Source organism: Hyla sarda, chromosome 8 (assembly GCF_029499605.1).
Source record: "Hyla sarda isolate aHylSar1 chromosome 8, aHylSar1.hap1, whole genome shotgun sequence".
NCBI lineage: Eukaryota > Metazoa > Chordata > Amphibia > Anura > Hylidae > Hyla > Hyla sarda.
The window spans coordinates 142,357,867-142,373,210 of NC_079196.1; the positions used below are offsets into that span (position 1 = coordinate 142,357,867).

Below are 15,344 nucleotides of genomic sequence, written 5' to 3' on the forward strand. Positions count from 1 at the left end.
ATTTCCCCACAAAAATAGTGTTTTTTGGTTGCGCCATACATTTTATGATATAATGAGTGATGTCATTACAAAGGACAACTGGTCGCGCAAAAAACAAGCCCTCATACTAGTCTGTGGATGAAAATATAAAAGAGTTATGATTTTTAGAAGGCGAGGAGGAAAAAATGAAAACGTAAAAATTAAATTGTCTGAATCCTTAAGGCCAAAATGGGCTGAGTCCTTAAGGGGTTAAAATAATAATAATAATAATAATAATAATAATGGACCCCATTATGAAAACTGAACCCCTCAAAATATTCAAAATGACATACAGAAAGTTTGTTAACCCTTTAGAGGTTTCACAGGAATAGCAGCAAAATGGAGGAGAAAATTCAAAAATCTCAATTTTTTTACACTAACGTGTTCATGTAGCTCCATTTTATTATTTTATTTTTTTATTTTTACAAGGGGTAAAAGGAAAAAATGTGTAACCCAATTTCTCTTGTTTAAGGGAATACCCCATATGTGGATGTAAAGTGCTCTGCACTAAAGGGCTCAGAAGGGAAAGAGGGACAATGGGCTGGGAGTTGTAGGTTTGGAACAGCTGGAGGCACAATTACAACTTCCAGCATGCACTGTCTGTCTGTGCCTGCTGGGAGTTGTAGTTATGCTACAGCTGGAGGCCACCGTTCGTGCTGGTGGGGGTTAAGAGTTCCCTTATTGCAGGACAAGTTATAATGTATTCTATTGTGATCACTATTTACCAGGTGCCCCCTGACTTTCACATCAGTTACTCAGGTCTGTTGGTTAATATTAAGTTCAGTAGGGCGTCCCCTCTGGTCGGGTCCTGCACTTTTTGGAACAGATAATTATCTTAGCTATAGTCAGATATGTTTCCTTTAGGAGATTCACAGGTCTCAGTTTCCCAGTTTGGATAGTCCCACATAATAACTACCTCATTGTGATGTGCTGCTCTGTTTATTTGCATCAATAGTTGTTGTTCTGCCTCTTCCATTATATTTGGCAGTTTATAGCAAACCCCAATCAGTATTTTATTAGCTTTCTCTCCATATTTTTCTACCCATAATGACTTGACATTTGTTTGCCTCATGTATATCCTCCCACAGTGTGAGCTTCAGACTGGACTTTAAATGAAGGCAAACTCCTTCCACTTTCAGTTTTTTCCTTTCCTTGCTGAATAGACTATAACCTTGTATGTTGACTGCTATGGTCCAATCATGTCTCTGTTATTCCCACTGTCCTTTTTTTCCTGAGATGTTATTAACACCAGTTTATCAGTTTTATTGATCAGGCTTCTGCCATTGGTTAGCATATAGGTAGCACAACTAGGAAGTTCAAAACTCGAATCTTAGAACATAATAATGACGTGGGCCAGGTTAGCAATTGTATTATTTCAAATACATCCTAACGTTTTGTTTATTCAAATGTTAAAGGGGACCTTTCATCAAAAAAACTTCATATACTATAGATTAATGTATGCAGAATATCTTTCCAATTGCATGTTATTAAAAAAATGTGCTTCTTTCTATTTAATTTTCCTCTCTAAAAAAATGACCACTAGAGGTCTCCCTACCAGTAGTGGCTGCAGCTCTGAATCTTCTCCTCTCTGTTTAAAACTGCATGTGCAGAGAGAAGAAAGATCGGAGCTCAGATAGTAAAATGAATGAGGACATGCAATAAGGCAGAGTCGTGAGTATGCCCTGCTGTGCCATGAGCACAGTGCTGGCTCCTGCCTGTCTGATTGACAAGCAGGGAGCAGTGCTGAGCTTGTCTGTGTCCCAACTGCATTCTGAGATTTAAGACTCCAACATGAGTCGGAAATCTATAAAAAGGGCTTGCGGTCAGGACTGGTAGGGAGACCTCTAGTGGTCATTTTTTCAAAGTGGAAAATTAAATAGAAAGAAGAATATTTTTTTAAAACATGCAATTGGAAAGTTATTCTGCACACATTAATCTATAATATATCAAAAGTTTTTTTTTTTTATGAAAAGTACCCTTTAAAGCGTATGCCATAGAAAAAATATGTCAAAAGCGAGGTGGAAATGTTATGGCCTAAGAGAAAAAGAAGCCTTTTGGATACTAATTCTAAAAACTACAAAAATAGGAATAAGCAAATAAATAAACAAACAAAAAAATAAGAAAGTGCTGGTTAAAAAATATGTTTTTGCATGTAGTCTATCCAGCTATAGTATTTGATGCTACTATACCATTGTATTTTTTTGATGTTTTAAATTCTGATGTGCTAAAATGGCTGAATAGGGTCCCCCTACCTACCTCAGGCCTCTGGATCGCTGATCCAATGATGTTGAGCCAGGCTTTATCAGTGCAGCGCCAATCACTCTGTAAAATTCAGTACAGGCATGTTGAAATCTTATCGCCCGATGCCTATGACATGCAGTTCCGGGCGTCGAGCAGGTGATCTCTTCAGACAAGCAGGGCTAAATGCTTGAAGAATTTGCATATGATGGGGCAATCAGTCTTGCTCCGTCATGTAACTCCCTATAGACCGCAGTTGTATGCTGCAGCCTAAATCCATCCCCGCAGAATGTCAGCATCCCTGGGTGTGCGATGACATCACTCATCCAGCGCACCTCCGTCAGGATCAAGAATGCCGATGTCCCTGCTACGAGCCGAGTCGGGACATCTAAGATGAGATTTATTTTATTTTTTTTGTTTTCCCCTTATACAAATGTAATGAAATGTGGGCCACTTACTACATAACGAGGGGAGTTGCCTACCACCAGGGACTAACCTATCTACTTAGGGGTTATAACTGTGAAATGGGAACCCAATCTGCCTACTTGATATGGTACACATCTATCTAGGGGCCTGTCTACCTACTAGGGAGCCCTATCTGAGTAGGTTCATATCTATCCTTCATCTGTCTACCTACTTGGAAGCCCTACCTTTATAGGGGTCATATCAATCTGGAGCCCTGTCTACATACTGTGGGAGGTCTACCTAATAGGGGACATATCTTACTGGGGAGCCTTACCTAATGGGGACATATCTATCTGGAGCCCTGTCTACCTACTGTGGTTGCCCTGTCTGCCCTTCAACTGGGGGCACATATCTTCCTTGGGTATCTATTAATGTACTGGGTAGCCCTTCCTGCCTCCCTATCTGATAGAGACATAGCTACCTGAAGGGGGGACTACCTACTTAATGGAGGGACTTATCAGGGGCCCTATCCCCCTAATGGGGGGACATACTTACCTACTTAACAAGGCAGACCTACCTAATGGAGTTATCCAGACATAAGTTATACTCTCCTCCTTAAAGCCCCTGCAGCTGCTGCACCGACGCTCTAGGGCCTGCAGAATGGGGGCAATAGGTGAGGAGATGTGACTGGGGACAATATGTAAGGATGCAATATGTAAGGGGGCATTGCTGGGGGCGATATGAGAGGGGGACATAGCTGGAGCAATATGTGAGGATTCAATGTGACTGGGGCACGACTGGGGGTAATATGTGAGGGGGCATGGCTGGGGACAATATGTGAGGGGACATGGCCGGGGGCAATAGATTTTTAGGTCTGCTCATTAAGTTTCTACATACTATTTGGTTGGAATTAGTGATCTAGTGATTGCATATAAAAGTCCCCAATGGGTTATTGTGTAAGATAAATTATAACAATCTTTTTTTTTTTATTATATAAAAGCCCCTCCCTATATAATATATATATATATATATATATATATATATATATATATATATATATATATTATGTGTGAATAATAAATCTCCTTTCTTTTCCCGATAAGCATATTTGGTTTTGCTTTGTATGGAATTTTCCATATGTATAGGAAAAACTAACAAAGTTTTATGGGGGGTCCATGCAATATTTCAAAACACAGCACTTTTCGCAGCCACATTTTCTTTCAGAGTAAAATTGGCTGTGCTGAGGTAATTTTCCTTAGCTGTCTATTGCTCAGACAAATGTATCATATGCTGTGTGCCATTTAAAAAAAAGTTGATGCACATCAGCGCTTTAAACAGCAGAAAATTAACTTTATCATTTTTGTCTGTGTTGGAAATGTTTTAAATTCCCTCATTCTCTTTTATAGGAGTTTTGAAAATAACTGGAACATTTTCAAGCTGCTTGCACATCAGAAGACACCTGAAGAGAAGGTAATGATAATCACCAACCAGTTACCTACAAACCACTCTCACCACTCTGTTTATATTCTACCATGTATATTGCATCGTATTATCATTCATGGTTAAGCATGATATACTTACTTAGTATAATTTTGTGTATGCTTGAAAAGCATGGTTTTAATGTTAAATCCATAACCCTGTACCGACAGCATTCCTTTAAGCAGGGATAAATGTCAGTGACAAGCTTTAAAATGTGTCACTCATTGTTTTTGGTGGCGCGGGGAACAGAGTTCTGTATTTTCATTATGTTATTCCTGTTGCACTCCAGCACACATTGAAGGCAAGGAGCTGGCTTACCCCAGCCCTCCTGTCTCATCAATATTCACTCCCTTTCATGATGGCTCCCATATTCAATTTACTGAGTTAAGTGCAGGTGAACAGCTGTCAGATTCTCTGTAAGTTTGCTACCAGTAAGTGCTTATAATATTTGACTAAACCCATAAAAGTTAAATGGTCACTGTCAGATACGAACACTTTTTATATGTTGTACATCTTGGCAAAACATTAACCTTTCTATTTTCTTTTTATAGAAATCATGGCTTTGTCCAAGCTGAAGCACAGGCATGGACAAAGTCCAGTAAGTGAGGGTAGGCTAGCACTCCTTTGTGCTGTCCGATAGTACTTCTCTGTGCTCTGTCTTAGCCTATCAGACAGGAGAGAGCCCAGAGGAGTCCTATCAGACAGCATAGAGGAGTGATAGCCCACCCTCACTTACTGGACCTTGCCCATGCCTGCTTCAGCTTGGACAAAGCCATGATTTTATAAGCCATGATTTCTATAAAAAGAAAATAACATATAAGAAAAAGTTTCTTTTAAGTGTAACATAGTTCATAAGGTTGAAAAAAGACCTGAGTCCATCGAGTATATCCCTAATGAGTGCCTACTGAGTTGGCACTCATACTAGAGGTAACCACCTTCTCCGGGAGAGAGTTCCACAGTCTCAATGCTTTTACAGTAAAGAACCCCTTCTGTGCTGGTGTAGAAACCTTCTTTCCTCTAAATGTAGAGTATGTCCCCTTGTTATAGATACAGTCCTGGGTATAATTAGATCATGGGAGAGATCTCTGTACTGCCCTTTTGATATATTTATACATGGTTAGGTCGCCCCTAAGCCTTCTTTTTTCTAAACTAAATAACCCTAATTCTGATAATCTTTCTGTGTACTGTAGTCCTCTCATTCCCCGTATTACTCTGGTTGCCCGCCTTTGAACCCTATCCAGCTCCACTATATCTTTCTTGGAATACTGTGTACAGTACTGGGCACCAGTGTACATGTGTGGTCTGACTAGTGATTTGTACAGCGGTAGAATTATTTCCTTGTCGTGGGCATTTATGCCCCTATTGATGCACCCCATGATTTTATTTGCCTTGGCAGCAGCTGTCACACTGGTCACTACAGCTAAATTTACTGTTGGAAAAAGACTTAAAGTTTTAGTTAAGTCAGTCGTCCCAAGTGTTCTCCCATTTAATACATAATTCCAGTCCGGATTTTTCTTCCCCATGAGCATTACCTTACATTTATCAGTGCTGAACCTCATCTACCACTTCCAACCCAAACCTCCAACCTATCCAGATCCATTTGTAACTGTCCTCTATAGTGTTTACCACTTTACAGAGTTTAGTATCATCTGCAAATATTGTTACTTTACTGTTCAACCCCTCTATAAGGTCATTAAAGGAGATGTCTGGTGCAGACTTTTTCCATTCCATCCTGCCAGGGCTGCAAAAAAAAAGACAAAACAAACTTTCCTCATACCTTCCTACGTTCCCCCGGAGCTCCGCAACAGCTGATTTCCCGCCTCGGCCGGTGATAGGCTGAAGCTCCGTGTGACGTACCGGGCTAAGGGAAGAAGGAAGGAAACAGCCCGGTTGACCGATCAGATGTTGTGGAACTCCGGGGAAACGTAAGAAGGTAAGTGAAAGTTTGTTTTGTCTTTTTTTGCAGCCCGGGCAGGATGGAATGGAAAAAGTCTTTACCGGACATCTGCTTTAATGAATATATTAAATCGAATAAGACCCAAGACTGACCCCTGTATTACCCCACTAGTAACAGTCACCCAATCAGAATAAGTACCATTAATAACCACCCTCTGTTTCCTATCATTGAGCCAGTTAATTACCCACTTACACACATTCTCCCCCAGCCCAATCCTTCTCATTTTATGCACCAATCTTTTATGTGGCACTGTATCAAATGCTTTGGAAAAATCAAGATATACGACATCCAGTGGAAAATAACTTTTTTTTATACTGCCCCAAGGTTCCCTACATGGATGACGCACAAATCTAGATGATAGATAAAAATAGCATGATGTATGGTTCCTTTCAAGTTATATTAGTTGTAAAGTTATATTATGACTGACCTTTTTGGTAAACTTTTGCTCCTGGGAAATTTTATGCAAGAAATGGTTTATTTTAAGTTCTTATTTTAATGGTCTTAAGTTCTGCCATCCTTTTTTTCTTCAGAGCAACTTCAGTATTGCAATTCTGAATGTTGGTGCTCCTGCTGCTGGAATGAATGCTGCTGTCCGGTCTGCTGTGAGAATTGGCATCTCTGAGGGCCATAAGATTTACACTGTAAATGATGGATTTGAAGGGCTGTCAAAAGGACAGGTATGCTTACAGATGAATTTTTATACACGGTTATTTAGAGTCTCTGATTGGTGCATACGCATGGAAAAGGTTAACATTGTTTAGTTTCTGCAACCACATTAATCACAGTATAAATAGAGAGATTGTTTTGTCGAACGTATACATTCTGGTATATACCTCTAACAGTAGTTGGAAACTTGATGTGAACAGAGCCATTTGAGACGGTTTATTTTTTTTATTCATTTGTCTCAAAAATATGTATGTTTAACCCAGAACTTTTTTTTTAACTTTAGATTAGTGAAGTAGGGTGGCATGATGTTGCTGGTTGGCTAGGCCGCGGTGGCTCAATGTTGGGAACAAAAAGGTAAGTGAATATCTGAAAAGAGTATGTGAAATAGAAAATATTCTTGAATTGTTGAGCTACAGGATCTTTTTCTATGAAAGCATATTTCAGTATGGAGCTGTTTATGGGAAGGATGGGTTTAGATATTGGTGGACTTCCTCTTTTCATCATAAACTGATTTTCTATTTTTATGTGTGGCTAAGAACTACTGAATTGTCAAAATGTTAGAAACAAAATCTCCTACCTCATATCACAGGACAGGTGATAATACTCTGATCTGTAAGTGAATGAAATGTACAGCGCACCATTAATTCTCTATGGGACTTCTGAACACTACCGAGCATGTTATCATCTATCCTTTGGATATGGGACAGCTTTAGAAATTGAGAATAAACATACACACAATGTACATTTGATTATGCATATTCATGAGGAAACCTACTTGAAATATTAGTTTTATCTGTTCCTACCCATGAATTTTCATTTAAGAAACTGGTGAGGTAAATAAAGATTTTTTTTATCCTACTTTTCAAACTATTAGTCATTTAGAGATACACGCTTTTTAGCTTTTATTTTCATTCGTCAAAGTCTAATTATCTTAATTTCCGTAGTGGCTAGGTTTCCTGTAGTTTCTACTGTTTTACTGTTGCTTTAAAGGAAATCTCCACATGCATTTTTTCCCTTTACACAGGAGCACATAAAAGTGCTGCAGTATAAAGGTGGCAATCCCTTTTTTTTTTTTTTATAACGATTGTTCAGCTGACCATAATCTATTTTTGTTCGGCACAACTGACCGTTTAACTCCCTATATTTTTTTCCATGGTATTTGCTAAGGTTTCCCTACATTTTCCACTTTCCCTACACTTAGTTTTTTTTATACATGCTCTGATCTGTAGGGTTTTCCTCAAATCCACCACGTTTTATGTGGAAACCTTAATAAATATGTTGTTTTTTTGTGAAAATGTCGGGAACACGCCCCTATTTGGAGGCCATGCCCCCCCTTTCCCAGCGGCCACGCCACTTTTCCGGGTTTTCTTAGCAAAATTGAGAGTTAGTCGGTGTTTTTTCATATCTGGCGCAAATTCTGGCGCAGACAGAATCTGGTGCAAAACCCAGCAAAACATGTCGGGTTTGCAATAGTAAATGAAGGCCCATGTGTTGTTGGTGGAGAGTCAGGAGGCTGCCATACACATTAGACAGTCAGCCAAAGGTAGAGTCTTATCTCCACTTTCATCTAAGTTGTATGAATATATAAAAAGGGTTATCCCGGATTAGAAAAACCACCACCTCCCCTTTGTGGGGTATTGCAGCTCCGTTCTATTGAAGTACATGGAGCAAATTTTGTAAGACCACGCATGACCTGAGGACAGGGGTGATGATGGACGAAATTAGCTCTGTTTTTCTATTCCTGGATAACCCCTTTTAAGAGAGGGTATGTTTCCATACAGTTTTTGGGACAAATTTTGAAGCATTTTTTTTTTGTTTTTCATTAATTAATTAATTAATTAATTAATTGAATAAATTGATTTATTATTTCATTTATTTATTCATTCAATAATTTATTGCAAAAGCTATACAACAAAAAACTGCTTATTGCAAAGGAGACTTTTTTTTCTTATGTTAACCTCCCAAAATACAGGTGTATTAATAAATGGCCCCAAAAGAAGTCCCCTGCAGTTTGTCTTATGTTCATTACACTTATAGCTGTAAAATTAAACTTTATTTGAACTATAAACACTTTCCGATTGAATTTCAATTTACATCTCAAAATATAGCCAAAATTAAAACTGTGTGCAAACATAGCTTTAAAATAGGGTCACGCATACCATATTTTGCTGCGTATTTGCTGATGCGTATTTTACTACCCATTAAAGTCAATGGGCAGCAATATACGTCTCATGTGACCCTACCCGTAGAGGCTACGTTCACACGCTAGAATGTCCTCATGAAGAATCTCTGTGCGGACATTCCGGAGAGTGTGGGCTTCAGCATAATCTCAAAGATGGCTATGCATTCCATGCAGTCTTTGCAAAAAGAATGAACGTGTGCGGACACTGAAATCGAAATTATCGTGCGGGAAACATCTGACACAGAAATGTTGCCGTGCGCACAGAGCAGCGGAATCCCATTGAAGTCAACGGGATTCTTGTTGCAGTGAAATCTATATGCTGGATTCCAATGCGGAATCTGGCACAGAAATTCTACTGTGTGAACATGGCCTTAGGGATGGATGGATCAGCAGCTTGAGCCCCTGAGAAAACAGGTGGTGTACCTCACACTACTTTACAGCTTTACTTCAGTTTCTGATCTTGGTTGATTTTATACTTATACCCCATCGTGTCCTAAAAAAATAAATGTTGATGATGGGTGTGTAGTTATCCTTGGCAAGGACAGAACAACTTTTTAAATGGCCTTTAGCTAATGAAATTTTTTGTTGTCATTTTACTTTACTTTTTAAGAACAATTCCAAAGACGTGCATGCAGAGCATTGTGGAAAACATAAGAAAATATAGTATCCATGCTCTTTTGGTCATTGGTGGATTTGAGGTAAATTTTTATACTGTAGAGAATAAGAGTACTACTATACACATAAGGTCCGCATAGTAAAATGTCAAAAGGGTTGGACAAAAGCTAGTTGCTATGGTTACTGAAATATCTGCCCTGGCAAGAAGATCTTCCTCCTTTTTACTTCATGAATTGGTCAGTCAGGTGGTTCATTTCAGTGTCTGTAGGGGCATTTGGCATAACAATATGTATGTGGATAAATTATATTTTTCCAGAGAGAATAATATATATATATTGCATTCGGAAAGTTCGGACACTTACATTTTTTTTTTTACATTTTGTTATGTTGGGGTCCTGTGCTAAAATTAAAAACAAAAACTTTCTCCCTTTATTTTGCACTCAGTACTCCATATTGACAAAGTGAAAACAGAATGTTAGGGCTCTTTCACACCACCGATGGCCTCTGTCCCATTCAGTGCCAAACAAGAAAGCTGAATGGCCCTTTTCATAGCAGACACCACTGGTTCCCGACGGATCTGATTTGACTTGAGTTGAGTGGAGAAAAAAAAAACATGCAGTATGTCCTTCAAGCAGGTGATGTGTTGGAGCTCCCTTTAGTGGAGCCCAGTGGCAGTGTAAACTTTCCATTGATATTGCGTTGAAATAAGTATTCAGACCCTTACTCAGTACTTGAAGTTGAATCACCTTTGACAGCAATTACAGCCTCCAGTCTTGTTGGATGTGATGCCACAAGGTTCACATACCTGTATTTGGTTATTTTCTATCATTCTTCTCTTCAGATCCTCTCAATCCCTGACTGCTATTTTTAGATCTCTCCAAATATGTTCTACTGCGTTCAAGTCGGGGCACTATCTGGGCCACTCAAGGACATTAAAATAACATAATTGTTCCTAAGCCACTTAGAGTGCTTAGGGTAATGTGATGCAGTACACCATAGCAACCAATCGGATTGCTTTTTTTTTTTTTTTTTTTTTTTTTTTCAGAAGCCTTTTTAAAAATTAAAGAAGCAATCTGGTTGCTATGGGCAAATGGTCCACTTTTCCTCTATACAGGTTTTTCTCTTAAAATAAGTGGCAACTAAGATACAAAATATATCAATCCCAAATATAAACACCAGTCACCAAGTTATATGCAAAATATTATAGTTCTTATTACAAAACATAGATAAAAATATCAATAAAAAGACGTAATAAATAGTGATATGGCACTAATGTACAGGTACAGAAGTTGAGATGATGGTAATAGTATGCACACAATGGTATTGGACTGGTAGATAACCCACAAGATGCTGAAAAGGTGTCATGAAAGCCACAGCAATGTCAAAGAGAACCAGAACCAAAAGAATGGCTGGGCAAAAAGTGATTCAACCCAGATGTTGGTAAGTATAAATACATTAACTTGTCCAATCCCCATCAGACTGCTGAAAGAGAAAAGGAGAAAAGGCACACGCGCCCCTAGTGCAGTTCTGTAAAATATTTGGCAAATGTAAAGACTTACACTTACCAGAGGATGTTGCGCTGAGGGCACAACACCATATAATGCATTGACAAGTAGAAAGCTCTGTATGCAGCCCGGATCCTCCGGTCAGATCCTCGCTCACCGGCTCGTAATAGTAGCAGAAATAGCAGAAGTAAAAGTGGATATTGGTCAGGCGCAATTACAGTTGAAGACAGATGATGGCATACGTAGGTACACTTCATAAGGTTTATTTCAAAGCACAACAACAACTTGTTTCTTGCCCGTAAAGGGCACTTCCTCAGGCAATGTGCAAGATTCACATTGCCTGAGGAAGTGTCCTTTATGGGCAAGAAATGCGTTGTTGTTGTGCCGAATGAGTGGAGGAAAAGCCAAGTGGATGGTATAAATGCATAGTGTAAATAATTGCCAACTATGATTATGATACCGGACAAGAAAACATCGTCAAGAATGGGAGATATGCTAAAGCACCAAATAAGTCAGTATTAGAAAAATAAAATAAAGGGGGGGGGGGGGGGGGAGAAATGCATTAATGCAAAAAACGCATAGTGTGAATGAGTACCTAGAGTGATAGAAGAGAATGCAATAAAAAAAAGTTGCAAAAAAACGCATGGTGTGAGTAAGTACCAACTATGTTGTGAATTACAGACTATAAGTAAAATATGCTCAAATGGCAAACTACATCAATGATAGATGGATAAGGTGCAAAAAAGGAAAGAAAAAGGGGGGGGGGGCGGCGTATTAATGCAAATACCTCAATAGGTACCCGTTGAGATATTCCATACAAATCAATAATAGTTGTGCAAAAATGAGAATGAGACATACAAGAGAAAAAAAAATAAAACCAGCCCAATAATTTAAAAATTGGGTCCCAAAAATGTACCCCAATTAAAATATATAAGGATGTTTAATATTAGTAACAAGCATAAAGTACAATAAATACACAACATCCTAACACATGGAACCATGGAATAATAATAATTTACCGTAGTTTAAGGTAGAATGGACGACTGTACAGAAGTCTGACTAAGAGTATATGAAGGATACATATAAAATATGAGTCTGACATCCTCAAATTTGCAGTAGAACAAATGACCGACGTGGTCCGTGGTGGAAATGGCAGCAAGGGCACGAGGAAGAGAGACTTGACAAAACAGAGAGATGGATTGGGGATAGAATCCTGAATGAAACATACGAAATAGCATAAAGCAATATAGGAAAGTAACAATCAACAGTTAAAAATCAATAAAAAAAACTGTCTGGGAAAAGACACAAGGATCATGAAAAATAACCACAAAGGATATGCAGGTATCATCTGAAGTGCAAATATGTTGTCATAAAAATGTGGCAAAGCTTTACGTGGTCATTAAGACAATCGCGATAGTGACTTTAACCTGTAAATCCCTTTTCGATTCAAGGCGGGACAAGAGGATCTTTCAATTACCACTCCTCGACCCAGTAAGGACCCGGTCAATTTCTCTTACCATGAAGCCTTGGGGATCATAATTATGATGGAGTTTGAAGTGGCGAGGTACTGTGGTAAGACGGGAAAGTCATCTTAATTTGCAGCTACTTGGATCTCTCTAGCACATGTTCTCTTACTCTTCTCTTAAGTCATCATACCTAACATCAGTTAATCAATCCATAAGGACAGGTAGCATGGTATGTTACCCCAAAAGTTGTGCAAGAAATGGCATGAGAAATTTTAAAATTATGTAAACCACTTGAATCCAAAAATTGTGTATCATTCATGATATTGGTGCAAGCAACACACCTCCCACATGAATGGAAGCCTCATTGGGGTTCTTTTGAGCCAAATAGCCTTTCTGGTCTTGGGCCAGGGTAGTGGCTGTGTACCAGCAAATGGCATAGATTCACTGATGGCCTAAATGTAACCAAGGGGCTCTCAGGTAAATATAGTTTAAATGGGCACTGTCATTAAAAAATGTTTTTGCATATGATACAGAAGGTAAAATAAATAAGATTTGCAAATTACTCCCTGTAAAAAAAATTTAATTAATTTTTTTTATTTTTTTTTGTCACCTTCATAATAAGGGTCTCTTCTTGTCCACTTTCCAGCAAAGATCCAAAGGAGATCCCAGAGGATTTCAGGGCAAAATAATGATGAACAACAAACTTTAGGGGTGACCCCCCCCCCCCAAAGGGGTTTACCCTAAACTAGAAATCCCCCCCCCCCCCCCAAAAAAAAATATCATCCTTTATTGTAATCACTTAAAATTATGGATAAAAAGTGTAACTTTATGATTTAAAAACACAGCCTGAGCTCAGATAGTTGTCAGTGCATCCATATACACATAGATGTCACTATGGATGTATAATTTACTCTGACTGAGGATGCATAATGAGATATGTTTTCTGGCAATAGCGTCTGGTGATTAATATAGATCACTCTTGAGCCATCCGCACCCGCTGCAGTGACACAACTATCTGAGCACAGGCTGTGTTTATAAATCATAAGTTACACATATTATCCATAATTTTAAGCGATTACAATAAAAGATTATATATATTTTTTTTTTTGCGGGGGGGGGGGGGGGGGGGGGGAATTTCTAGTTTAGGGTCAACCCCTTTTGGGGGATCACCCCTAAAGTTTGTTGTTCATAATCCCTTCTGGTCCAGACTACAGTCAGTCTGCTCAAAAGCACTGTTGGACTGGCAGGAGACCAAACTTGAGAAGTGCGGTCTGGCCATAGCCAGTGAATAGCACTTGCTCTCTTCTTGTGTATAAAACAGGGAGAGCGAGGGCTATTCACTGGCTATGGCCAGACCGCACTTCCCGAGTTTGGTCTCCAGCAGGAGACCAAAGTCTGTGCTTTTGAGCAGATGGAATGTGGTCTGGACCAGAAGGGAGACCCAGATTTATAAGGCCATAAAAGTGACATAAAAATATATTTATGGTCAGGGCCTTTCAGTGCATATGGAACGTATGCCTACCTAACCTAACATGCCATGATGTAACTTTAACACTCCTTCCTATCCTGTAAGAAGAATACCAGACATAACCTACCTTACCTAATTTGCGGCAGAGGTGTGCCCGGGCCGCCGTCGGGGGTACACCTTAAGGGGGAAAAAACAGCATGCCTAGGGGAGTAGTATATAATATGCCCTTAGTGATACCAGAGCCTGAGCTGCCGACCCAGCCTCAGCGAGTATCCAATAGTACTACGGACATCCCTATAATGGCACCTACCTTACCAGAAGCCATAGCTACCATGTAGACACAATGTGCATATCCCTCACCTGAACTTGCTGAATGGACTGACCAAACAGCTCCCTATCCTACTGCACCTCATGACCCACTCTCAGTAAAACCTAGTATGCAGTTTCCGGAATTATGGGCCAAACCTGACAAAATGTAGGGAAACCGTAGAAAGAAACCCAACTGTCATGAGACACAACATTACAGACGTATACTGCCGATGCAACAAACTATTCCCTAAATCAATGACCATAACTATGGGAGAAAACAACTAACTGAACCATGTTACCATGTGTGAATATGTCACCTGTAACTGATCACTTTAATACCGGTATGGCAGTCGTATCCTGCAAACGTGTCAGAACATACGACTATGCAGTGCATCCCACCTGAGAACGTGACAGGCATCTCAGGTATACAGCTGCCTATGTGTAGTGATGTTATTGCTCTGAAAACGTGTCAGCAACAAAACCAACTAGTATATCCCACCTGAGAACGTGTCAGAACATACGACTATGCAGTGCATCCCACCTGAGAACGTGACAGGCATCACAGGTATGCAGCTGCCTATGTGTAGTAATGTTATTGCTTTGAAAACGTGTCAGCAACAATAACCAAGTAGTATATCCCACCTGAGAACGTGTCAGGCATGTCAGGTATATATTCCTCTATGTGTCCTGCTGCTATTGCTCAGGAAGACGTGTCTGAAACAATAGCCCAAACGATGTATTCCCCTGCAGACGTGGCAGGCAGACTGAGAATATCCACAACCTGTAAATGTGACATGATCCAAAATGATTGATAATGCGCCTATGTGCATGATGCATATGACCATTACGTGTAAGATTTGCGCACTGTGATTACCTTGGCCTGTAAATGATCACTATAATGCCGGTATGACCGTCGTATCCTGCAAACGTGTCAGACCATGTGACTATGCAGTGCATCCCACCTGAGAACGTGACAGGCATCACAGGTATACAGCTGCCTATGTGTAGTGATGTTATTGCTCTGAAAACGTGTCAG

At 39.5% G+C, this 15,344-nt stretch overlaps 1 protein-coding gene across 2 annotated transcripts in view; it reads left to right on the plus strand.

Moving 5' to 3' along the window:
* PFKL (phosphofructokinase, liver type) overlaps nucleotides 1–15,344 on the plus strand; it is a 254,617-nt gene that overhangs the window by 159,684 nt on the left and 79,589 nt on the right. For both annotated transcript variants that reach the window (XM_056533478.1, XM_056533479.1), the window contains exons 12-15: nucleotides 4,068–4,131; nucleotides 6,628–6,774; nucleotides 7,047–7,117; nucleotides 9,556–9,643. In XM_056533478.1, the coding sequence (XP_056389453.1) occupies nucleotides 4,068–4,131; nucleotides 6,628–6,774; nucleotides 7,047–7,117; nucleotides 9,556–9,643 (370 nt within the window). The remainder of the gene's footprint in view (nucleotides 1–4,067; nucleotides 4,132–6,627; nucleotides 6,775–7,046; nucleotides 7,118–9,555; nucleotides 9,644–15,344) is intronic.